Here is a 22839-nt window from a genome sequence, read left to right on the forward strand (position 1 = left end):
GGTTGAAAGAGGAGCGTTGCTGGAGATGATGTGACAGCAGAACTTCAACAAAGTGTTAACTTTCCCTTAGTAGTATTATGACTGCTGAGGAAATGAGTTGCTGCCTAATAAAGACAAGTCCTATCGTAAAGATGACTTCAGTCATACTTCAGTTTAGTCAAGATTATTCATTCGACTTTTGAGACTTTTTGCTTCAGAGCCCTCGCTGTGATGGAGTGAATAAGGTAAATATTTCTCTGCCGGCACATTCTGTATTGAAATTTACTATCTTTGTCTTCTTACTTTGGGCAGTTTGTGTGGCTATTGTGATTTTTTTAGCCACACTTAAGAGAAGAGTTACTGAGACTTTTCGTAGGCATTAAAATTTTATATACATAGCATTAGGTAAGCTTTTAAATGGGCGTCAAAGATGTGTGATGGAGATTAGCACCAGTCCACGTGACAAGCTGATCTGGACTCGAGCAGTACTCGTATAAATTCTGTGTGGTTAGTGAGTATATGAAAGAGCATAATTAGAGCTCATTGTGAATAATTAATTGACCTGGTTTTACCATTTGAATGGTTAGTTCAAGTGTTTTGCATCTACATAGTATTGCGAAAAACACAGAACTCTCATGTGTGTTTGGCTATACTGTAAGAAGAAGTTTGTGTGAACTGGTGTTGTTACTGTGCAGGTCGATGCATTGCGGAGCTACAGGTGTCAGGCATTCACGCTACGTTTTCTAAGACGCCCCAAGATCTGTCTGTCACTATGTCTGTGCACGGGCTTCTGCTGGTGGATGCCTTACAGACTTATGGGCCTGACTTTGAGTTACTTGTGGCTTCTCACAAGCATGTCAGGTAAGCTCAGTGCCATTGCATCCATTGTGTTTACAGCCACAGTCTACTCGCTATGGCCTGTTCTTGCAGCCCTGGGAGTGTGGCATTGCTGAGGCTGAGGCCATGGGTTTGATCCCCTTCATTTCCATCAGAGGCCATTGGAAAACCATTTAAGTACTTTATTTAGGTCACATTAAATAACTTCAAGCGATCAGAATTAATCCGGTGCACACAGCTATAGTACTTTGAATGTTGTTGGGGCTGTGATGTGTCGCAGGTGCTTAAATTGTGAGGCTTGGCTCGTTGGAATCAAGGTTGCAAATCTTTTTGTTTATGGTATTTTTATTGTGTAAGAGTTCATTTTTTATGTTTCTTACAACAAAAAACTATAACTTCTCTTATAACTAAAGAAAATATTATATTACATTGTCACACACTTCGAGTGAGGCCCCGCCGATCCAACATCGACGTGCGGCAGACTCGCAGGCTTCCACTTTACGCTTCGACCTGCGACGCCTGAAAGGCCTCGAAGTGGCACATTTCGAATTTATTTGCGGGTTGGTCGACCGTGCGGGGTTGCACGTGTGGTGATGTGTGGGCCTGACCAACGCACTCATAGAGCAGACACGGTGTTTGATTACACATAAACAAGCATTTAATTGAAACAAGGGCAAAGGCAGGAAAATAACAGAGAGGAATAACACTGATGCGCGATGGAAAGAACAGCTATATAACAAAATATGCTAAAAAAACACTACAAAAGATACAAACTAAAGAAGAATATGCGGAACATTAATGAAATAACAACAAGATGGAAATCGTAAAAGAGGGTTACAAGGAAATAATTACAGAATGATCATTGGTAATTTCTTTTGAATTTCTATGTGCGTCGCAGCGCACACAACTACACAGATTTCAAAAAAAAGGCTGGTTAAAACAATTTAACAGTTTAAAAAAAGCCACAATAAAAAGTTCCATACGGACCAGGCCAGCTCTTGGTGCACGTAGGGGAGTTGACGGGTGCCGCTGACGATCTCGCCGGCTTGGTAGACGACGAGGGTGCCCGGAATTGCAGCCGTCTCAGTACGTTGCGCGGGTCACTCCATGTTCGTCACCCACGCGAGACTCGCGACACCGACGACCGCACTTGTTGCTGGCTGTACGTCAACTGCTCTTCCGATGCAGTTCAAACCTCCTCAGGGGCGTCCACGTGCTCCCATCTCATCTGGGAGTAATTTTCCTTGTTGAGACCGCTGGTTTCCCTTCCGGTCAGGGGCAGGGAAGACGAGCCGGCGCCACGCTGGGTCGTTATAGTCGCCGGATGTCGTCTCCCAACACAAAAACGCCCTTTCTTGGAAGATGGGGCCCGCGGATGCTCCGAAAATTGGAGTCGTTTGTGACATACATCATAGGCGGAGAGTACCGTGGGGCTGGGGGCCCAGACCTCTTCCGGGCTTGCAGCACCTCCGAGCTTACCCGGGATATTTTTTTAGGGCTTGGCTAAGGCTCCCATCCAACCCCAAAAGACTATTGGCCATCCGGTCTTGCAGCTATTTCACAAGAGACTGTTTATGCCTGTTGCTTTTCCTTTCAGGCTTTATTATGGGGCAATGACAAGTAGCATGATGAAAATTGTAGCATTTGCCCGGCTTTTGCACAAAAAAATACGGGATGTACATGTACACATCAAGCAAATGAAAGTTTGTTTTGTAACAGACGATTGTTTATTATTTTCATAATACTTTCGATAAGACGATAAATCATTTTCTCTCTATCTCGCACACGCAAGCATGCACGCACGCATGTGCACACACACGCGCGCACACACACACACACACACACACACACACACACACACACACACACACACACACACACGAGAGAGAGAGAGAGAGATAAATGTGGAAGAGCAAGCCAGGTACTTCACCCTTTCTGGAACTATGAAAACGCTCCGCCTATGAATTACATCATAAATGCGAGTTAGCATCACAAGGCAACCCAGTAATGCTCTCGTCTAATACGAAGAACTGCATTTAAAACCCTATTATTCTTTTACTACATTGTTCTTTATAAAAATGTATTGTTCGACATTTTTTGGTGTATTTTTGACACTTTTTAATCTGGCATTAAGCGCTGAAATTCTGCTGATGCTGCAGCTTTGGTGTACATAGAATTCTATAATTTAGTTAGGGCATTTATAGCATCTAATATTTCCCCATAATTCCTTACATGTGATACAGGATGGTAGGGATGCATCTAAAGACGTGTGCTACTGTAGTTAGAAGCTTCTTTGTGCATGCATGCCACATGCACCTATAAATGTATCATGATTGTATGCTAAAATTGTATCGTGTGGGTAATGAGACTTGTGTTTCAATCATGAACGATTTGCAGCATGGACAGTCGGAGCGGCAGCATCAGGGACAGTGATCCCAATTCGCCAATGTCTCCGTCAACTCCTCCTCTGCTCACAATGCACCCCGTTGCACCCCCTATGCAAACCATAGCAGTGCCAAAGGTCCTCTCTGCAATCCTGTCCACCTTGCAGTCGTCGCCACCAAAAGGTGCCCACATGTTTTGTTTGTTGACAATTGAAGAAAGGGGCAGTTTGCACTAGAATTGTGAGGCTGAGTCACACCAGGTTGTGGTCTCCTAGACAATCCTAGCTTGGCTCATTGTCAATTAGGAATACTTTGCATAATTAAGTACAATTACCATTATTAAGACTTGTGAAGCTCAAGTATCTTATGTGACATTAGTTCGGTTGCACACAACTTAATTAAGGAAATCTTCATTTGGGCCTAATTGGTATACATTCGTGAGGTAAAAGTAACAGCGCCCTACATAGAAAGGACACGACATGCACGAGGGCTTTTCTTGTCATGTCCTTTTAAAGTGGGGCGTCTTGTGTGTTTGTGCTGTTACTTTTACCTCACTGCTTAATTGGTTTTAATATTGATTAGTCTTAATTGAGGTTGGTCATAATTAGCATGCATGCATTATATTTAGAGATGCTTAATTGGGATCATCTCATTCACTTATAATTAGTATCTTGCTGAGCTTGGCTTCACTAGCCTCATTGGAAATTTTACTTGGATTGTCTGCTTCCTGTGACTCATACCCATTGCTGATGATAGTTTTCTAGTGGTTTAATAAAAATCTTGACAGCTTCATTGTAAAAACATTGAAAATAATTGTGCACTGGGCATGTCATTTGTTGAGCCGATACATGACAGTCTACTAACAGAATGGTTGCCATGGAAAAAGAAGTATATTGAGGAATAAAAAAGTGACATTTTGAGGGGCTGGTTGTTGCCTGACTGTAATATTGAGTGCAAGAAAAAAACACAGTGCAAAGGAAGTTTGCACATGGGACAAGCGCTGCTTTCAACCATTTAGAAGTGGCACTTGTACCGTGTGTTTTGCGTTGTGTCCTTTCTCAAGCTCACTCATACTTTCAAAATAATAGTTTAGCTGGCACGAGAATATTTGAAAATTTGGTAGGTATAGCATGTTTATTTATCTGGGTTGGGGTAGTGGTAATGGAAAATCGCACCATTAAACAGTGAAAATTGAACAGTGTATTAAAGGTGGTGTTTGGGTCCTGCCTTCACTAACACATCAACCCCATTTCATATGTTATTGTTGAATAAAACAGGTGCGCAGATGATCAGCCAATGCACTCTGTCTTTAGCGATTAGCATCAGTATACTATTGGACATGAATACATGGAATTACTGGCTATAATTGGGTAAATGTAGTCTTTATTACTGATATCTGCACTTATTAAACCTAGTTTATATCATACATCAGATGTACCAAAGTCTCTTCTGTGTGTGTGTGTGTTTGATGTGACATCATTAGGAGCCAGTCCGCTTTCTTCTCATTCTGAAAGCCTAAAACTTATTAAGTGCTCTTTCTCAGCGGTATTCATGTTTAACTTCTCGGTTTTACGTCCTCGTAGTGCTGATGGACAGACAACGCATCTCACCTATCGGAATGCTGGACAATCACGAGGCAGATTCTCTAATCAATGTGGAAATCTCCGTGTTGAATGTTCCGAGCACCAGCACAAATTGTGCGTCAGAGCAGCTGTTCATCGCAGCTGTTCAGTTCAACAACCTGGACGTGATCGGTAAAGTAGTCTTCCACAGTTTTACATTCTTTTTAAACCCTTCTTGCACGTGAACACTTCCCTGCTATAACAGTCTAATGATTAATAGTGGATCAGTGACACGTCACGGAATATGTAAGGCTAAAGAAAAATAAGAATTTACCGGTTTGACTGGTCGCAGAAAGAGTTTCCGTGCAATGAATCTTTCACCTTGTTTATTTTTGACAGCAAACCAAGAGACTATCGTCGAGTTAGTAAATTTTGTTCGTTGTCTGAGCCCCTATGAAGCAGTGAAAGTGCCCTCCAAGACGATCTCAACGGCAGGCAGATTGAGCATGTCATCCCAAGTCGATCTCAGCCCATCATTCCAGGCAAGTGAATGAAGTAAATCTGCTGTGGTGCCATAGTGGTCAAAGGAACGCTAAAGTCAAATAGCAATTTAAGTCGGAGTGAAAGCTCAATGCATGACGTCTAAAACAACAATACTATCAACAGCGATGCCCTACTTACTGAGAAATAATGTAAATGCACGAGAACACATGTGGCACGAGTAGGGCATTCGCAAAATGATCCCAATGACATCAGTACCGCCTAAAATTAATCACTAGTAATCGAACTAGCTGCTCTAAATAAAGAACTTTCCGCGCATCAAGAGATGCAATATAATGCTGCTTGTTCGTTTTTGTTTGATTCATGAAAAGAAAAGAACCACCGCACGCTACTATGGGGAATGACGCAAGTGGTTCAAAGTTCAATTTTCGCCTGGTTAAACTGAACAGGTCGTGCCATCTAGCAGGGCCCAGTTGAACCAAGCACGCCTGCCATCTCGGAGGCCATGGCAGGAAATTGATCAATGGCCGTTGTTGCTGCTGCGGATCCTGCTACTTACGTTCTGCTGCTATTTGTGTCAGCTACCGTGCTGTAAAGCCGGGCAACGTTGTGCACGGCAATGGTGACATGAAGGTTTTCATTTGAGGCGGGTAATTTGAAGTGTGCTTATGCAATGCAGACCACTAAGACGGGATTCTATTTCAAGATAAGCACTTGCTTGGCACAAATGTAGCACTACGAGGTTTCTATACCATTATTTCAGCAATTAACATCGACTTAACATTTGCCTTTAGTGTCCCTTTAAGGTGCTTATCTGCTGACCAGAAGGCATGGGTTCAGTACCAGCCGCCGATGCCACATTTTAGTGGAGTTAAAAGGCTCATGAACTATGTGACGTAGGTGCACATTAAAGGACCCAGCAGGTCAAATTATCTGGAGCCTTCTACTATAGTGTGCCTCGTAATTGTATTGGGAATTTTGGCACATGAAACTTCATAAATTAATGGAATGAATTAAATGAATTAAGCTATATGACAGTGAAGGACAGACAGTCTATTTCTTTTTTTTTTAGCATTCTACCCCTCATCAGTGTTATTTCTGTCAGGTTGGTTGTAAAGATAGAAGAAGGGGAGTAGCCATAAAGCTTGTCACAGTAGTGACTAAAGACGTTGCATTCAAGAGCGGATAAGCTGTCCTCTTTTTACTTTTTTAAAATTTTATGCTGTCAGTTAATGGATGGGCCTCTTACATGAGTACTGTCCTGACTTGAGTTGACGCAGTGGCAATATATGGTGCATCGGTACACACATTACATTGATGTTTGCATCACACATTGGCTGTAGTGGCTTGCTAACACCTTCCCATTTTTTAACACAAAATTGACTTGTGCTGGGGCCCATTAAGACCTCCGAGATGTATTTCCGTCACGAAAATGACGTTAAAAAAAAGTACACGATCAAATGTCAAAGAAAAGAATTTCTGTCAATAGGCGACCTCTCGGTTCGCAGCAGTAGATGCCGAGGATGCTGTCGACTGTGCCGCAGCCACAGACTCCAGCAGTTTTACAAACATGTCTTTTATATCTCACACTTTCATCCCTCAGCTCTCTTAGTGAGGGAAATGATGTCGCCTTTTTGGACCACTAAAGTAAAGTAATTCATCACTACTGTGGCCTCTACGATTTGCAAGTGCAACGCGCATACGCGTTTGTCTCATTTGGCACATTTGAAATACGAGCAATACAGTTTTGTCAACGTCCTAACTCACCGTATGGTGCCGACCTTAGCTCAAGCGTCAGCCTCGCTCATAGCATCCATCCAACCCAAAAATAGATCTGTGATGCATGCGTCCCTCACCTGGATGAAGTACTGTGTTCCTTGCTTACGCTTGTCTCAAGGAAAATCGTGGGCTACAGGGGCCACACGAACCGCTTAGCGTTTCCATCTTGTCGGACTGTGGTGCTCAATCACACTTAACGTGTCACGAGATGGCAACCTTAGCTCAAGTTCTGTCCCATTAGCGATGCTTTTCTGGCTGTCACTCCCGTTTCTCTAATTATGCTCTCGCCGTTAACATCTGGCCATTAGTCGTCATATCATGGTTATATCAAGGCCGTTAGTCGTCGGGATGGAAATGTACTACCAAGTGTCAGCGTGGGTGCATCCACACTAAACGGCACTATAGCTTCCTAACACCAATATGTACATAGTGCAAGCTCTCCTATTTTAATGCACAGTCAATCACCTCTGTAGGGGCACATTTTACTTTTGTGTTGTACCGGTTCCTTATAATGAAGCGATCAACCATGTTATTTCTTTTGGTTTGACCCATGCAGTCAACACCCAATCAGCTCAGTAACTTGCAGCTGACGTTTGATTTTCATCGCTTCAATGTGCTGCTGTTGCGTGCTGTGAGTAAGAAGGGCAGTGTGTCAGGCCAGAAGGTGGCCACGGCAACTGTCAGTGGAGCGAGGATACAGGTGTCCATAGGTGAGTACATTTGGGCATGCAAGATTTACCAAATTGACTGGCGTGCTTGAGTTAAGTGGTAGAAGTGATCTAACTAGGCATGTTGTTGAAGTCATCAAGGCGTGGCATGAATGACCTAGGTACGATCTTGATGCACAAGACAATGTAGGTGATTGCAGGGACCATGCTACAAGGCGCAAATTTTTTCATATCTTGTAGACATAATGTTAATGTTGCATCCCAGCTTCACGTAACAAACCTTCTAGACCAATTGTAAGGACTATTAGAATATCTCCTGCCTCAAATATGTTGACTTTGGAGAATGTCTATGAGAATATGTCCTGCCCAAAATATGTTGACTTTGGGGAATGTCACAGTATGGTTCAGTATATTGGTTATTCGATGCAAGACTACGAAAGAGGTGCAGGTTTGAGGTAGGATGATTCACTGCATGGCAGTTTTTCTCCTAATAATATGCTTGAGCACATTACATCTGTCTGTAATATGGAGCAGCTTGCTAAACCAAGTTCGTCATTATCAAGTATACCCTTGTTTCACAAGTCATCTGTATCTTGAAGCAAATGCCTTGCTTTTTTTTTATTTCTTCACAGCATGAAATTTTCTTGAATGCCTTTCCTGACAGCATACGCCAAAACATCACCTTGTTCATAGTATAAATGCCATAAATATTTTCCAATACTGAAGCAAGCTTGCAAGGGTGCAATGTGAAGCTGCATTCGATATATCAAAAATGACGGTGAACTTTTTTGATAAACTTATAGTACAGTTGTATACATCTTCATTGGGTTTCTGAGGCGATGTTATAGCAGCTCACTATGAACGAGAATTTAGTACGACAATACTTCAATCATTTATTTTGATAATGTGTTCATAATCTTAAAAATGTGTTTGTGCACTGCATTGCTTACTAGGTAGCCGCTGTAACATTCAAATTGGGACACTATTTCGCATGAAAAGGTTATATGATAATATGTTTAACAAAGACATCTTGTGCCATGTTTCTTACTGCTCTTTCAGGATCGTCACTTGAGATTCAGGGCACCTTAGGTGGGCTTCAGGTGTGCGACCTAATTTCCGATAAGACCCTGCACCGAAGAATCGTTAGCATGGGCAGTGACCCACACCTCGGGCATGACTTGCACGACCTGCTGGGCAAGCGTCATCATGTGGAGCTCTACCGTTCGCTACCGCTGGCTGGCCAGGACTCCGCAAATGCCGAGAAAGCCTTTGAGTTCACCATCAAGCGTTACGGTGCTCAAAGCAAACAGTCCGAATCCGAGTGCCTGGAGGTCGTGGCGCGCATGGCGTCCGTCTGCTACACACACTCACCACTGTTGCTGCACGAGCTGGCATCATGCGCGGTGGAGTTCAAGCACTGTGTCTCGATGCTCGCCCAGTCTATCAAGAATGCTGCCACTGAGGTGGCGCTGGGCATAGTAAATTTGCCAGCACAGAGCATGGCATTCTCTTTCCACGTCTACCCACCGGACAGCACACCGATGCCCACTCTGCAAAGGGAGATTTCGATAAACGAGCCGTCTGACGTGCAGTCTGCCCTGCCGCTGGATGTGAAGTGAGTTGGAGGAATAGAAGCTCTTTTTTATTAACCTTTTTTATTAATCTAATTCGAATTGGCACTAGCGTTTTGTTTTTGTTGTATTTTTTGCATCAGATGTTGGGAACTATCTCTGTTATCCTGCCTAGGTGAAGCAAGAGCCTGTACTGTCACATTGTGTGATGATGAAGTCAGGAGAATACTAAACTTGTGCAAATAATGAATTTTAGGTTCAAAGTGAATAGTGATTTCGGTCAAATAGTTTTGAATCGAATTCCAATAGCGTATATATCAATCACATTTCATTGAAAAAGTAGGTGTATTTGTCATGACCTAACTAACCTGCACAATATTTAAAAAAATTGAAACTAGGCCTGTGAAAATATCATTTTTTGGTGCAAGAGAAGAGAAAACCACTTTGAATTTGAGGATTTGAGTTTCGGTAGAAAGCAAGCAATAACTTGTAAAATATGTCAAGTTTTAAAATTTGCTATACTTAGAGCATATAAGTCGGTATAACAAGCTTAAAATATGAATGGATGTGAGGGTATTATCCTAATTTAATCATGAAAGGGGGCTTTGTGGCAGGGTGAATTTTGCTTGAGTGCATGTATTCACGGATCGACACTACCTTATTGCAGTGAAACTATCTTTGGAGTATATTACATGCAGACTAATATACACTTGAGTAGTAGAACAGACAGCTGGGCGAGTCGGCATGTATCCATATTATAATTTTTTTAGCGCACACAAAAAACAAGACAAGAAAGAGATAGACGAGTGCTAACTCTCAACTGATTTATTTTTGAAAGGAACAAAACATATAAGTACCTGGGAACCAGCATAGCACTTGTGCAAGTAATGGCACAGGCAAAAATGAAAGGATATGGCTTTGCAGAATTTAAAAAACTGTACTTTCTGTCTGTTAGAGGCACCGAAAGTTGACTAATACATTTGTTTGTACACCTGTTGAATGGAAGGCTTCCGTAAGTTCAAATATTAGTTTACTAGAAAACTCATTAGGAAAAAAACTTTTTGACACTTGTCAGGTCATTGTAATCATGTCATTGGGATCCCCGTATTTCGTGATACAGATATTTTGTTCTGACATAAAGATAAACTAACACGTGAACTTACAAAAGCCTTCCATATGAATAGATGTACAAACAAATGTGTCAGTCAAGCTTCAGTGGCTCTGTGGAGAAAATCTATGGCAGCTTTCACATATTTAGTAAGTAGCATAGCAACTAAGCTGGATTACTTGTCTTCATCCTTGCTCTTAATGTAAGTGGAACACCTCAGCTAACCTTTCTCGACTACTTTTCTTTCAGGCTTGATATCCTGCTGCAGACACCAGTGATCGTGCTTCCCTGTAGTCCCTCCAGCCGCAACGTGTTGGTCGCCCACCTCGGTCGCATCTCGCTGCAGAACACAAACTCGTCTGTTCTGCAGTCGGCACAGTTTGCATTCAACTCGTGCGACCCGCACAAGGCCGGCCTCTTTTTTGTGCAGTTCAGGGACATGAATCTGTACTCCCTGAACATTGACGAGAACCTCGCGGCTGCATCAGGAAAGACGGGCCCCACGGTTGGCTTGCCGCCGGCCGATTCACTGCCAGTCGCGGACCTGTACAGCTGCCAGGCTCATGGCCGTCCCATTCTGCACGACACAATAATCGAGTTTACTGTTCAGTACAAGCAACCACTGGATGAACTGGATGGTGGGTGGTTCAATGAAGATGAGGGAAATGTGGGCGACACCTTGGTTCAACCAAAGACACAGCCCATCCTTGAGGTAGTGAACTTTATAAAACATTATTTCTGACACTGAGTATTGAAAAACGTTGTTTTATTACACTCCATTTATTTTAGCAATCTAAGTGGTAAAAATATTATTATTATTATTATTTTGTTTGGGCACATGTATACACTCTTAATATTAAGAAAAAGGTGCAAGAAGACTGTCAGCTGTCGTTGCATGGGACTTGATGCATGCTGTTCAGGAAGGCAGTAAAATAAATGTAGAAATGGAAGGTAGTAATAAGTGCAAAAAATACAGATATATTAAAAGTTTGAATGAAAGGTATTGTGCACATAGTTATCACACTGTATGTGGAATGGATGTGAGAAAAATTTCTGTACACTTTCTTGCAGAATTTCGAGTATACTAAGACAAATAATGAATCAAGATATAAAATTGACTTATGTGTAGCAGTAGCCAGCAATGCACTATGCATTTACTTTAATGGTAGCTTTTGCACTTGTACTCAGGTAAGGCTTTAGGGATGACCTTGGATCAGGACATCATCACTTGATCTGCTAAACATAACCTGAGAGCTAAACAGAATATGTTCATGGTCGCATTTCATGTACTAGTATTTATGAGCATCTTGTCTCTAACCTGCACGTCAAGGAGCAGTCTTGTTGGTTGAAATTATTCGTAGCGGGCTTTGCGCAAAAGATGCAGCTTCCGAAAATAATTTCAGTTGCTTGAAACTGTGCCCTTTTTCTTTACAGTATTATTTTATTTTGTGTGTGTAGCTTACTTGTTATATAACATAGCACACACAGTTCAAAAGAGGTTGTTTGAGATGAATTATTTAGGTACTGCTTTGGTGTTATGACTTATCACTTCGGTGAACAAGCTGTGCTATTTTCTGTTCTCTAGGTTTCTGGAACCGTCATAAATGTCCTCAAGTTTGCAGTGACAAAGTATCAGTATGAACTGCTGCTACAGTCAACCAAGAACATGACATACTGCAAGGATATTAGCAGTGAAGATGAGGACATGACTGAATCTCTCCATATCTCTGCATCTTGGGTACTGCCTTTGTTTTTGTGTATATTGTAGCTTGTGAAGTTTCTCAGTACGGTATTCTTAATTTGTAGGCTACAATGTTGCAAATATGACAAAGTTTTAGATTTTTGGGCTCAGGTGTTCCCGAAGTTTGGCTTTATCAATTTATGGTTAAGTAAGAAAGTGCCATCCCCCAGTTCAGCCAGAGCAGGAACGTCAAGTTTACAGTTAGTACTCAAAGCTTTTGAAGGAGTTAGCGCAGCTGACTTGTCATTATTTCTAGTTCCGGCAGTCGGCTCGCCACAACTTAGTGAAGATGCCTGTTCACTGAAATGGTCACATCATTAGTGTTCCTTGCCTAATATTGAGAAGAGTTTCACAATGCCATTATCACATTTTTAGCACTAGAGAGGAGGCAATCTACAAGCCACTTCTAATGTTTGGAACCTTCAAAAAGCATTATAAAAATGCATTCTCTATTATGTTAAATGCTTGGCATTAGGCTTGTGTGAATAGTTAATTTTAGGTTTGAAGTGAATTCAAAGCGAATAGTGATTTTGGTTGAATAATTTCAAATTGAATTTGAATTGTATATGTATTACATTACATAAAGAAAGAGGGGCATATTTGTCATGACCAAACTAACCTGCACAATATTTTTTGAAAACTCTAACAAGACATCTGCAAATGCCATTTTTTTTATCCAATTGAAGTGGAAACAACTTTGAACAGTAGCAGGATTTTACTTTTGGTAGTATGCAAGTGATAGCCTGTAAAATAGGTTACATTTTAAAATTTGCTATACTTAGAGCATATAAGTCGGTATAACGAGCTTTTAAAGTGAAAAAAAAAAAAAAAGGAATTGATGTGAGGGCAATATCTCCATATAACCTTAAATTGGGGCTTCTCAGCAATGCGGATTTCTTTCAATTGTGTGTTTTTACGGCTCTGTAGCACTTGACAGCAATGAAGCCACTTTTACCGAAAGGTAAATGTGAAATTATATTTTGATAGGTGCTTTCAATGCTTAGCATCCCTCCACTGCAGTAATGATATGCTAAAGGAAACTAACATACTACACGTGCAGCCTAATATGCACCTACTTGTTTTTCTCGATTCATTCAAAATTTACAATAATTTATATTCAATTTAGAATGCATTAGAATACTGAATTATTCATTCAAATATTAGAAGCATTCGAGTATTTGCACAAGCCTACTTGCCATAGCCCTATGCTACGTTTAGGCTTACTTCTAGAGTAAGGATCAAGCCATTGCTAGCAAGTTATCGTACAGCTTGCCACGGCGCTGCAATTAGCGGTTGTTCGTTTTGACCAAGTTTGGCTGGAAGTGGGCTTTGTTTCTTTGTTTCTTAAGCGGATTACATGTAGCCACATTTCGCGTGCTTTGTGTAACTGTTTCTATTTAATCAATCGATTGGTGCACGCATTGGGGCACAGGATGAATTGGCATCAAAGGATTTGCACGGTGAACATGAAAGGCCACAACAAAGCCTTGTCAACATCGTTGAAGATGGCTCGAGGCAGATGGCATTCAGCTACCATGTCAACTTCGTACTGCCAGAGCTCGTGATCAACATCTGCTCTGACCTGTGCAATGACAAGCAAGACCTTGTTGCCTTGTCCTTCCAAGAATTTGTTGTGAACTACGAGCAAGACAATCCGTACGAGACATTGGTTCAAGTGAGTTCGTGTTCTGCGCATTTGACATGCTCTTTCTGCAATTGTGTATTGTATTGGCTGCCTCATAGCGAGCAGCTTGGTTTAGTGTATAGCAAAAAAAACAAAATCCCCTCTGATATGTTTAACTGTAAGGTTTTATCGCATTCTAATAAAGGTGACTACTAGATGATGACTTGTCATGTTCAACAAAAGCTGTTTTGTAGTTTAAGGAAAATGTCATGGGTACACTCGCGTACTTGGTCTTCTGATAACCATTCGCTGCTTTGTACGTATTTCTTTAAATGTGCATCTAATTATGTAAAAACACATTGGCTGGTATTAGTTTGTGCTTCCTATATTACCTATATTTCTAGCTTAGCCACTTAGTAGAGTTCATTACGTCTGTGAGAGCTTGATTACTTTATTTAATTTTCTTCACCTATAAAACACTTACCTTTTTCTTTGCTATTTGCTGTAGTCTTTGAAGACTGGAGCATAGGCCCGCCCTTCTCTCGCATTAGCATGTGTTGAAGCATGTGTCCTGTGTCTGCGAGGATGAAGTGTTGATCATGCGTTTGCCTTGGTTTTAATCATTTGGAAGCTAATGGTGACATTAAACATAGAAGCATTACTAAGATCCTCGATAAGAAAGAAACCCATACGCAAAAATAATTCATTTTTTAAACATAATTTAGTGCCTAGAAGAACAGTTATGTTTTGGCAGTACTAATAATTATAGTAAAGCTTTTGTCAAATCTATACACTATGGCTGTGTGTCTCAATTACTACTTGGAGTGATCTAAAATTAACTAAAGAAATTATTTCTTTCGACATTTTTCTGGTGCTTATATTATTTTGCTCCTTACTGCTAAGCAATCTAAGCTGTTGAAGACTACATTGAGTGACTGACGACAATTGGCAGTGAAGGTTGAAGACAAGTACTTCCTGAACTATCATTTATCTTGCGACAGTTGGTGTCCATTGAAGAAAAATATGGTCCGGTGATGCATGTGGTGCGACTTTGTTAATGTTAGAAAACAAAATGCTTACTATGGTACTACAATGTGACGCCTTTCATTTGCAGCTGGCTCTGAAAGGCGTTATTATGGAGGACCTCGTCGAAAGCCCAGAATCTAGCCACCGCTACTTGATTCGGTCCTGTAACCCCGAGGAAGAAGCGGGGGACTCCAAGGATGCTCGGCCGCCCAAGTCGGATTTCATCTCGTTTTCCTGCCCGGACATGACATACCACATTCCGGCTATTCCAGCCCACCCATCTCTTCCCGACAGGCTTTGCACTCAAAATGTCTTCCAGGCACATCTGAAGAAGAGCAAACCCTCGGGTAATATTATTGTCGGGTAACCCGCCTGTCCCGTATTTATTTTTTTTCCAGCCCACTGCGTGCCTAGTTGCGTCTCTCAGGACCATAAACAAACTTCCACCATTCATCTATCCTTGCTAAAAATGTGCACATGCTTAAACATACGCATAATATTGAAAGCTTCTTCTGGGAAATGTAAATTTGAAAGATTTAGCGAGTGTTAAAAGGTGTTGTGGCTGCTGTTACTGCTTTATGAGTAGAGTCGAGCTGGTCACAATGGCCCAGTGGCCATAGTATCCTGGCATAGACCATGAAATCACAGATTTGATTATTTGGTATTGCAGTCTCATTCTAGTGTTTGTAAAATACAAATTTGCTTGCGTACCTGCATTCAAGTGTGCGTCAAAGTACTTTAGTTAGTAAAAGTAACCCTTGGAAGTGTTCAAAACAGCATTTGTCATGGCACCTGTATTGCTTTAAAGTGATAAAATATATAAAACAAACAAAATAACAAATAAATATTGGAGTGTGTTGTAACTATTGTAGTTACATTATGAAGGTGCATGGACATGTTTCTGCATGAGGATGAGCAATACATTCTTGATACGCATCCATATGAAAGTGAGCAAAAATGTTCTCACGGATTATGCCAACAACAAGCACATTTCCGTATTATATGTAACTGTTATGGTGTCGACTGGCTTTGCTTATCAAGCTCGTTAACTTGCAGAGCACGCAAAGAAGAGGGGCCAATGTAGCAGCACATGTGCTTCGCCGTCCACTCCACCTCCATCGCCGTGTGGTTCTGCCAGTCCCTCCCTTTTGCTGGCACAAGCGGACACCCTAATGCACATCAACATGCATCTCATCGACAGACACTGCCCAGAGTTTGCTTCCAAACACAACAGTGTAAGTGTCAAGCTTTCGTGGTAGTTCCATAACACATCTCAGTGTTCAAGACATTTCGGGGTTGCCCATTAGCCTCCCCTCGCGGCACAGAGGTGGTTGCTGTACTTTATGCATTCTGTTACTAATTCTGCCATCACTCCACCATCGCTCATAGTTTTACGGACCGTAAACCCTTCGAAAAGTACTGCCAAATGTCAGACCATTTCTGGACAGCAGGTGCATTTTTTGTGCCCAGTATGTGTAAATGCATTGCCACAACAGAATATGTCGTCTTGTTCCATTGCTGCAGCCAGATCAGGGACGCATTAAAGTGTTTGTAACAAATGTGTCCAGCATTCGTGCTTGTTCCTGTTTGAACAGCATTGTCTTACTTAGTCTCATAGCTATGCAAATCGGTCAATTCTGCTCAGTGTTGCGATGTCTTGATGATATAAAACACACGGGATTCATATTTCTAGATTGAATCTTGTATAAAGTAAACTATCTCATATTTTCTAAGCTTTCTACTTGTTGAGAACTTTTCTACTTGTGAGAGGCGCGTTTCTATTACCACGAATATATGTTGTGGAACTTATTCCACTGTCTTTAGGTCAGCAAGGCTGTAGCCGTTGATGTTAACAGCCTGGAGATGGTGATCAATTCTCAGACGTGGGTGATGGTGCTAGACTTCCTTGGCTTGGCTGCTGATCTTCCTGAAGAGCCTAGGCCCACCTCAAGGCAGGATTCTCTGCTTAGAGAAGACTTAGACGTAGAGCAAAGTAAGAAAGACGTAGTTTTGGAGGCATCGTGTTTAATACTTTTCCTGAATGGAAACAAACACAGAAAGTAATGGTTCTTATCGACACTACCATAGCAATTAAAGTGCATGCTTAAACAAACTTTGCTTTCAAACTTAGTGTTACTGTTTCACAGAAAGCTTTCCAGTCAGTTTAATAAGATAAGCGGGGTGAAGCAAGCCATGTCAGTCCCTTGTGCTTGTCAAAATTCAAACTGCTTTTCACTTTCTCACTGCTGCACTTGTGCAGTTATCAAAGGTCTCATAATTGCATGTTTTTTTAGATACAAAAAAACTATGTATTTATCGTGCTCTTGTATGTTTAATTTACCTTGTATCTAGTTGAGAACATTAAGTGTAGTCTCTCATGTTTGTTGAATCACTAATTTGTACTGACTGCTAATGTCCTGGATTGTTACATCCAAACATTAGTCAATTACCTCCATGTTTCCACGTTTGCAGTGCTCACTGAGTAATACTCGACATAATATTCATGATTGCTGTGCTAGCAATTGAAGGTCTGTTCTCGCAAACAAAAAAGTTTACAGAAGATTTCAAATCTATGCCCGGGACTTGCTCTTGTACAAAACAGTATCATTTTGCCGCACTTAGTTCAAATCTATCATTTCATTTGTTTCTACGCAGAGCGTCAGGCAGATGTCGACAACACAGAACTGGAAGTGAATATCCGCAACTTCATTGTGACACTGAACAAGCCGACTTACGAGCTGGCCAGAGCCACAGTGAGTGGCTTCTCGAGCCACCTGTCGTTGAGAGATTCCAACATTACGCTACAAGCGAGCCTCAGCAAGATATGCGTTCTGGACCTGACGGAGCATGGTCAGCTGTACAGGGAGCGCTTCATCACGGCCGGTTCAGAGGCGCTACACTTCACTGTGTTCAAGTAAGTGGGCCTGGAGTATCTCTCTTTCGTTTCTTTACCTATTTGTATTTTTACCAATTTATTTCATCAATTTTTTTTTAGTGTCTAATGTGACACTAAGTTTGTCTCTGATGCTCGCATCTCTGATGTACTGTGTTAGAAAACCAAGGATCACAGAAGATACTTGCCCAGTACATTACGTGGCATGATGCCACGTAATGCTCTCCTTGTATTCGTTATTTTCGTACATAAGAAAGCAAACATAACATTTTATTGATCATGCCTTATACTATTAGTAGTGTGTGTTCTTACCGCTGTAACGCCCATGTGAGATCCGGGTTTGTGTCGGCCATGAAAAAGTGAACGAGTGTCTGATGGGTTTACTCGGCAGCAAAGTGATAAGGGTGTCCTTATCAGAGCGCATTGCTCAAAGCTCAGCATTGCGTCTAAGTGGGCACCTAGAGTATTTTGACCATTTTCCAAGGTTGCAACCGAAGCTTGATCTTGCAACCTCTCATTGTGGTCATACATGTCATGCTAGTGTGAAAATTCAAACTATGCAGAAGAAGTTAAAAAATAGTGTCGCTGGAGCTTAACACTCCGACAAAAGGACTTTGTCAGGATCAAGGACAAGTGTGACGGAAAGTTAATTTGCCGAGACGTTGGCTCCAGCGACATTTCTTGTTCCTCGACCTCCCGTTAGTGTGTGGAGAGCTTAATGTACTGCAGTATGAAATCTCAGCGGAGTTTCTGATGCTTGCCTTGCTACTGTCCAATGTCTGTGGCACAGAACACTGTGTTGGTGTTACATTATTTGCAAGATTTAGCAGAATGACATATTTCATCTGAAAATTGTTAATTCCTAATTAAAGCTTTTCCTACCTTTTCTAGGTTTAAAGTTTGCATATTGTCGTCTTTCTTGCCTGGTGGGTTCAAAGGCAGAGGGGCAGAGAGTTGAAGGTTGTTTGCTCCTATTTCTTGCTATCTGACAGTGGAGATAAGTTTTATGTCTTGAAAATGGGCTTATTATGTTGGTGACTTATTGGCAGGCATGGGCACATATTCTAGTACATCGAATAATCGAATGAGTACCGCAGTATTCGAATTCACCTCAACATGAATTTAAATTATTCATAACTTCCAAGTACGGTATTCGATAGGAATGAGTAGATGTATATATGACCTCGTGTAAACTTACTGTAAAAGTGCTTTTGCTGCATTGGTGCAGGGGGTGTTATTTTATGAAACTACCTACACTGACATTAAAAAATTTACGTTGCCGTGAAGCCGCAATTCGAAGTTAACTGTGCAGTTCTCATGGATTGGAACAAGAAATTTAGAGCGAAGTAACACAGTTATTTTTATTTTGAACATCTTCAGTTCGAGTCTTATTGCCATATTTTTAACCCAAGCATGTAAATCACAGTGAACATTCTTTTTAAAGACCAAATTTTTCGTGACATGACATGCCTATCTTGAGAAATTGCACTTTTAAGTCATTATAGTAAAAAATTTTATATTGATTTTGAATTCGAGAGTACTGTACTTAGTACCTGCACCTCGATTATTGTTTTTGCTCGAATTCCAAGGTGTGTTTTGATGGCTTATAAGCGCTTAGTATAAAAATTTTAAACGTAATGTATTTTACCACTTGCACCCTGCTGTTATCCAAATCTTGCTGCTATTCAAGATGCCTTGTGGTTCACTTTGACCAAAAAGAGTGACATTCACACATGCCTACTATCATTGCTTAAAAATTTTGCGTAATTAAGTTGCCTTGTTTATGTTTATAATGTGTGGTATATACTACTCATTCCATTCAATGTGACATTGTCCGAAGAATTCCTTGTTCGCTTAGAATTTTCTTCAAACCTCAAATTTACTTTTCGCTAGAGCTGTGAAAATAGTAAAATTTTGGGTGTAAAGCAAATTTAATATTGAAATGCAAGTGTAAATCAAATAGAATATTTTTTTAATATTTCTCAAATACTTCTATATTCTTTTTTTAATATAGTTTGAAGCAAAATTGCAGGGAATTAGTTGAACATGATTTCTAAGCATATTCTTGTGAGATATAGCCACAAGAAAGTGTTTATTTTCGCTATGTTAATGACGTGCTGGCAGGGTAATATTTCATAGTCGTCTTACCAAGAATGAGGCAGTGCAGAGGCCAAGTGGTATTTGTACATGATTTGGTGCTACCAAAGTATTGCCGACAACACATGTGAAAGGCAGAGATGCTACAGTTAAACCTAGATATAACGGAATTGATAAATTCCCGGAAAAATTTGTTATGAAGAGGATTTTGTTATATAGAGGTTCGGTATGAAAGTTCGTAAAATGAACATGCAAATTAAACAAAAGGGGGAGTGAAGGCAGAGCTAACCCAAAACACTTATTTAGCGGTTAAAAACTGAGTTATTATTGCGATTGCAATTGTATGGACATGGTAGGCGTATTTTCGCAGTCGCCGCCATGTTCCGTAATAAGTCCAAATTGATAACATAACCCCACGCGTCGGAACTTTCACGATCAGGTAAAAGCGCGCGAGTGCTGCTGATGCTGAGATCAAATGAGTCGGCCCATCCCTATGGCCTGGAAAGTGCATAAGATAACATTTCCCGCTTGTTAGAACTACCGTAGAATGCTCAAACAGAAAGTAAACCACCCGTCTTGAATGAGCATGTAACAATGCAGGGAATGGGAGGGGGGTCGCACTCGAGTAGCAATAATGAACTTGGATTTTAAGGGCGGTCGCGATCGCTGGCACGCTTGCTATCTTGGCAAATATCAGTGTGGTTTCAACGCAAAGAGACTGTGTGAAAAGAGCACTTCTCCCTGGAGCGTTCATATTTGCTCACACCAGCGTTTGGTACGAGTTCTGCGATATCGGGTCCAAAAGAGTTGGCTGCCAGCCTTACTTCTTATAACGTTAAAATTTTTTGCTATCGCGTTCACTGCATTCCATTCAACGCGCCGTCATGTTGTTGCCAGAACTAATCGACTAATCGCGAAAGCTACCAGCCTGTGAACTTGCGGCGCAAGACGGGAAGCGCGTGATGAGTCCACTTCTAATGATCCGTCGTCAACGTGGTCTCGGAGAGTTAAATTCAGCGCCTAATCTGACATCCCTGCGGCAGTGATGACACGGTTGTCCGAAATTAAGAAAAGTCACAGTTACAGCGCAAGGGTGAAGCAATGAATGTGATAGAAACAACTTGGAAAGTAATGCTGAGAACGGCAAGCAGATCGAAACGTGCACCGTGAGGCTCATGCACAAATGACACACGAAAATAACATGCACAGGATGAGAGCGAACTAACAATGTTTACCGCTCGAAACTTAACGCGCTGTTTAAACAAAAACGAGGCACGAAACGTAATAGCAGGTTCAGATACGAGTGTGAACTAAGAAGTGCCCCAGTGTTTGCTGTATTTGAAGAGCGAACTATTTTCGCAAACGGCACCTGTCCAGTGAGCAAAGTGATCTTTGTGTGCCCGGCAACTAAACCAATCGTTCCGGTCAAGTAGAAGGCACGCGATTCTCCCCACTCAAGGATAAGCGCGGGAGCAAAAGCAAAGGCCGTGTTGTAAGCAAAGGTGAGGAATGGTAGGCGAGTGTCCCAGTTTTTGTAATCTGGACTGATGTAGACGGCTATCATATCAGCAAGGGTACGCTGAAACCTCTTAGTGAGACCGTTGGTCTGAGGATGGTAGCTTGAAGCTGTCTTGTGTGTTATTCCAGAGGCGCACAAAGCTTCATTTAGCACTTCTGACGGGAACACCCTTCCACGGTCATTCAGCAATACACGAGGGGCTCCGTGGCGCAGAACGATAGTGTGCAGGACGAAGTCGGCAACTTTCGAAGCAGAGGCAGTAGATACAGACGTTGTCTCCGCGTGGCGTGTCAAGTGGTCTACGGCAGTCACCATCCATCGTTTGCCAGTAGATGTGACGGGAAGAGGGCGGTAAAGGTCAATACCTACAACCTCAAATGGTGTTGTGGGGCACGGGATTGGCTGTAGAGGCCCAGCCGGTGCAGTTGTCTGGATTTTACGACGCTGGCACGGGGCACAGGAACTGACGTAGCGCGCGATGCTAGTATAATTGCCGGGCCAGTAGAAGCGACTTTGAATGCGATCGTGAGTTTTTTTAATACTAAGATGTCCGGCAGTCAAGTCATCGTGGAAGGCTTCAAGCACGTCAAGTCGAAGAGAGTGTGGTAACACAGGAACCCAGCGTTGACCATCAGGGTGGTAGATGTGACGGTACAGAACTCCATTCTCCAGCTTAAATCGCAAGACTTGACGACGATGCCGCGCGTTAGGTGGATGGGAAGTTCCTGAGAGCTGGTCCATAATACGCCTACAGTATGGATCAGACAACTGGCAGGAGTGAAGTGTGCGCTTGTTGTCCGATAATAGCTGGTCTATTGAGGCTAGCGCAGGCGCTGCAGTAGATGTGATGGCCGAACTTTGACCGATGCTGAGCTGGGTATTTGGTAGCGGGCAGCGCGAAAGGGCGTCGGCGTCTTGGTGTTTTCTACCTGGCTTGTAAATGATATCGAAGTCATACTCCTGTAAACGTAGAATCCACCGGTCTAAGCGTCCAGACAAGTTCTTCAACGTGGAAAGCCAGCATAGGGCGTGGTGATCGGTAACGATCGTGAAATGACGGCCGTGGAGGTAGGGACGGAACTTTTGCACTGCACAGACCACAGCCAAGCACTCCTGCTCAGTTATGGTATAGTTCTTCTCAATCGTGGTTAATACTCTACTGGCATACGCAACTACCCTCTCTTGTGAAGAGGTGTCACGTTGGAGCAGAACGGCACCTATACCGCGGCCGCTAGTGTCCGTATGTAGGATGGTCGGTGCGGCCTCATCAAAGTGGCGGAGTACAGGTTTGAACGTGAGGGCACACTTTAACAGGTCGAATGCCATTTGAAATTCTTCCGACCACAAAAAGGGCATGTCAGAAGCAAGAAGCTGGTGCAGTGGAGCCGCTATTGATGCGAAGTTTTGTATAAAATGTCGAAAATAGGAGGTAAGACCAAGAAAACTTCGCAACTCCTTCAGCCTTTCGGGTTGCGGAAAGCGAAGCACCGCAGCAATTTTGTCCGGATCGGGCCGAATTCCGTCTTTGCTCACGACGTGGCCCAAAACCT

General features: G+C 42.0%; 1 protein-coding gene across 3 annotated transcripts in view; it reads left to right on the plus strand.

Annotated features, from left to right (window-relative positions):
• LOC119159782 (intermembrane lipid transfer protein VPS13D-like) overlaps nt 1–22839 on the plus strand; it is a 134662-nt gene that overhangs the window by 35705 nt on the left and 76118 nt on the right. For all 3 annotated transcript variants that reach the window (XM_075890045.1, XM_075890046.1, XM_075890047.1), the window contains exons 25-37: nt 675–840; nt 3214–3383; nt 4784–4954; nt 5162–5304; nt 7599–7752; nt 8770–9325; nt 10639–11101; nt 11975–12127; nt 13563–13805; nt 14869–15127; nt 15837–16015; nt 16605–16773; nt 17436–17694. In XM_075890045.1, the coding sequence (XP_075746160.1) occupies nt 675–840; nt 3214–3383; nt 4784–4954; nt 5162–5304; nt 7599–7752; nt 8770–9325; nt 10639–11101; nt 11975–12127; nt 13563–13805; nt 14869–15127; nt 15837–16015; nt 16605–16773; nt 17436–17694 (3085 nt within the window). The remainder of the gene's footprint in view (nt 1–674; nt 841–3213; nt 3384–4783; nt 4955–5161; nt 5305–7598; nt 7753–8769; nt 9326–10638; nt 11102–11974; nt 12128–13562; nt 13806–14868; nt 15128–15836; nt 16016–16604; nt 16774–17435; nt 17695–22839) is intronic.

Source organism: Rhipicephalus microplus, chromosome 3 (assembly GCF_043290135.1).
Source record: "Rhipicephalus microplus isolate Deutch F79 chromosome 3, USDA_Rmic, whole genome shotgun sequence".
Classification (NCBI taxonomy): domain Eukaryota; kingdom Metazoa; phylum Arthropoda; class Arachnida; order Ixodida; family Ixodidae; genus Rhipicephalus; species Rhipicephalus microplus.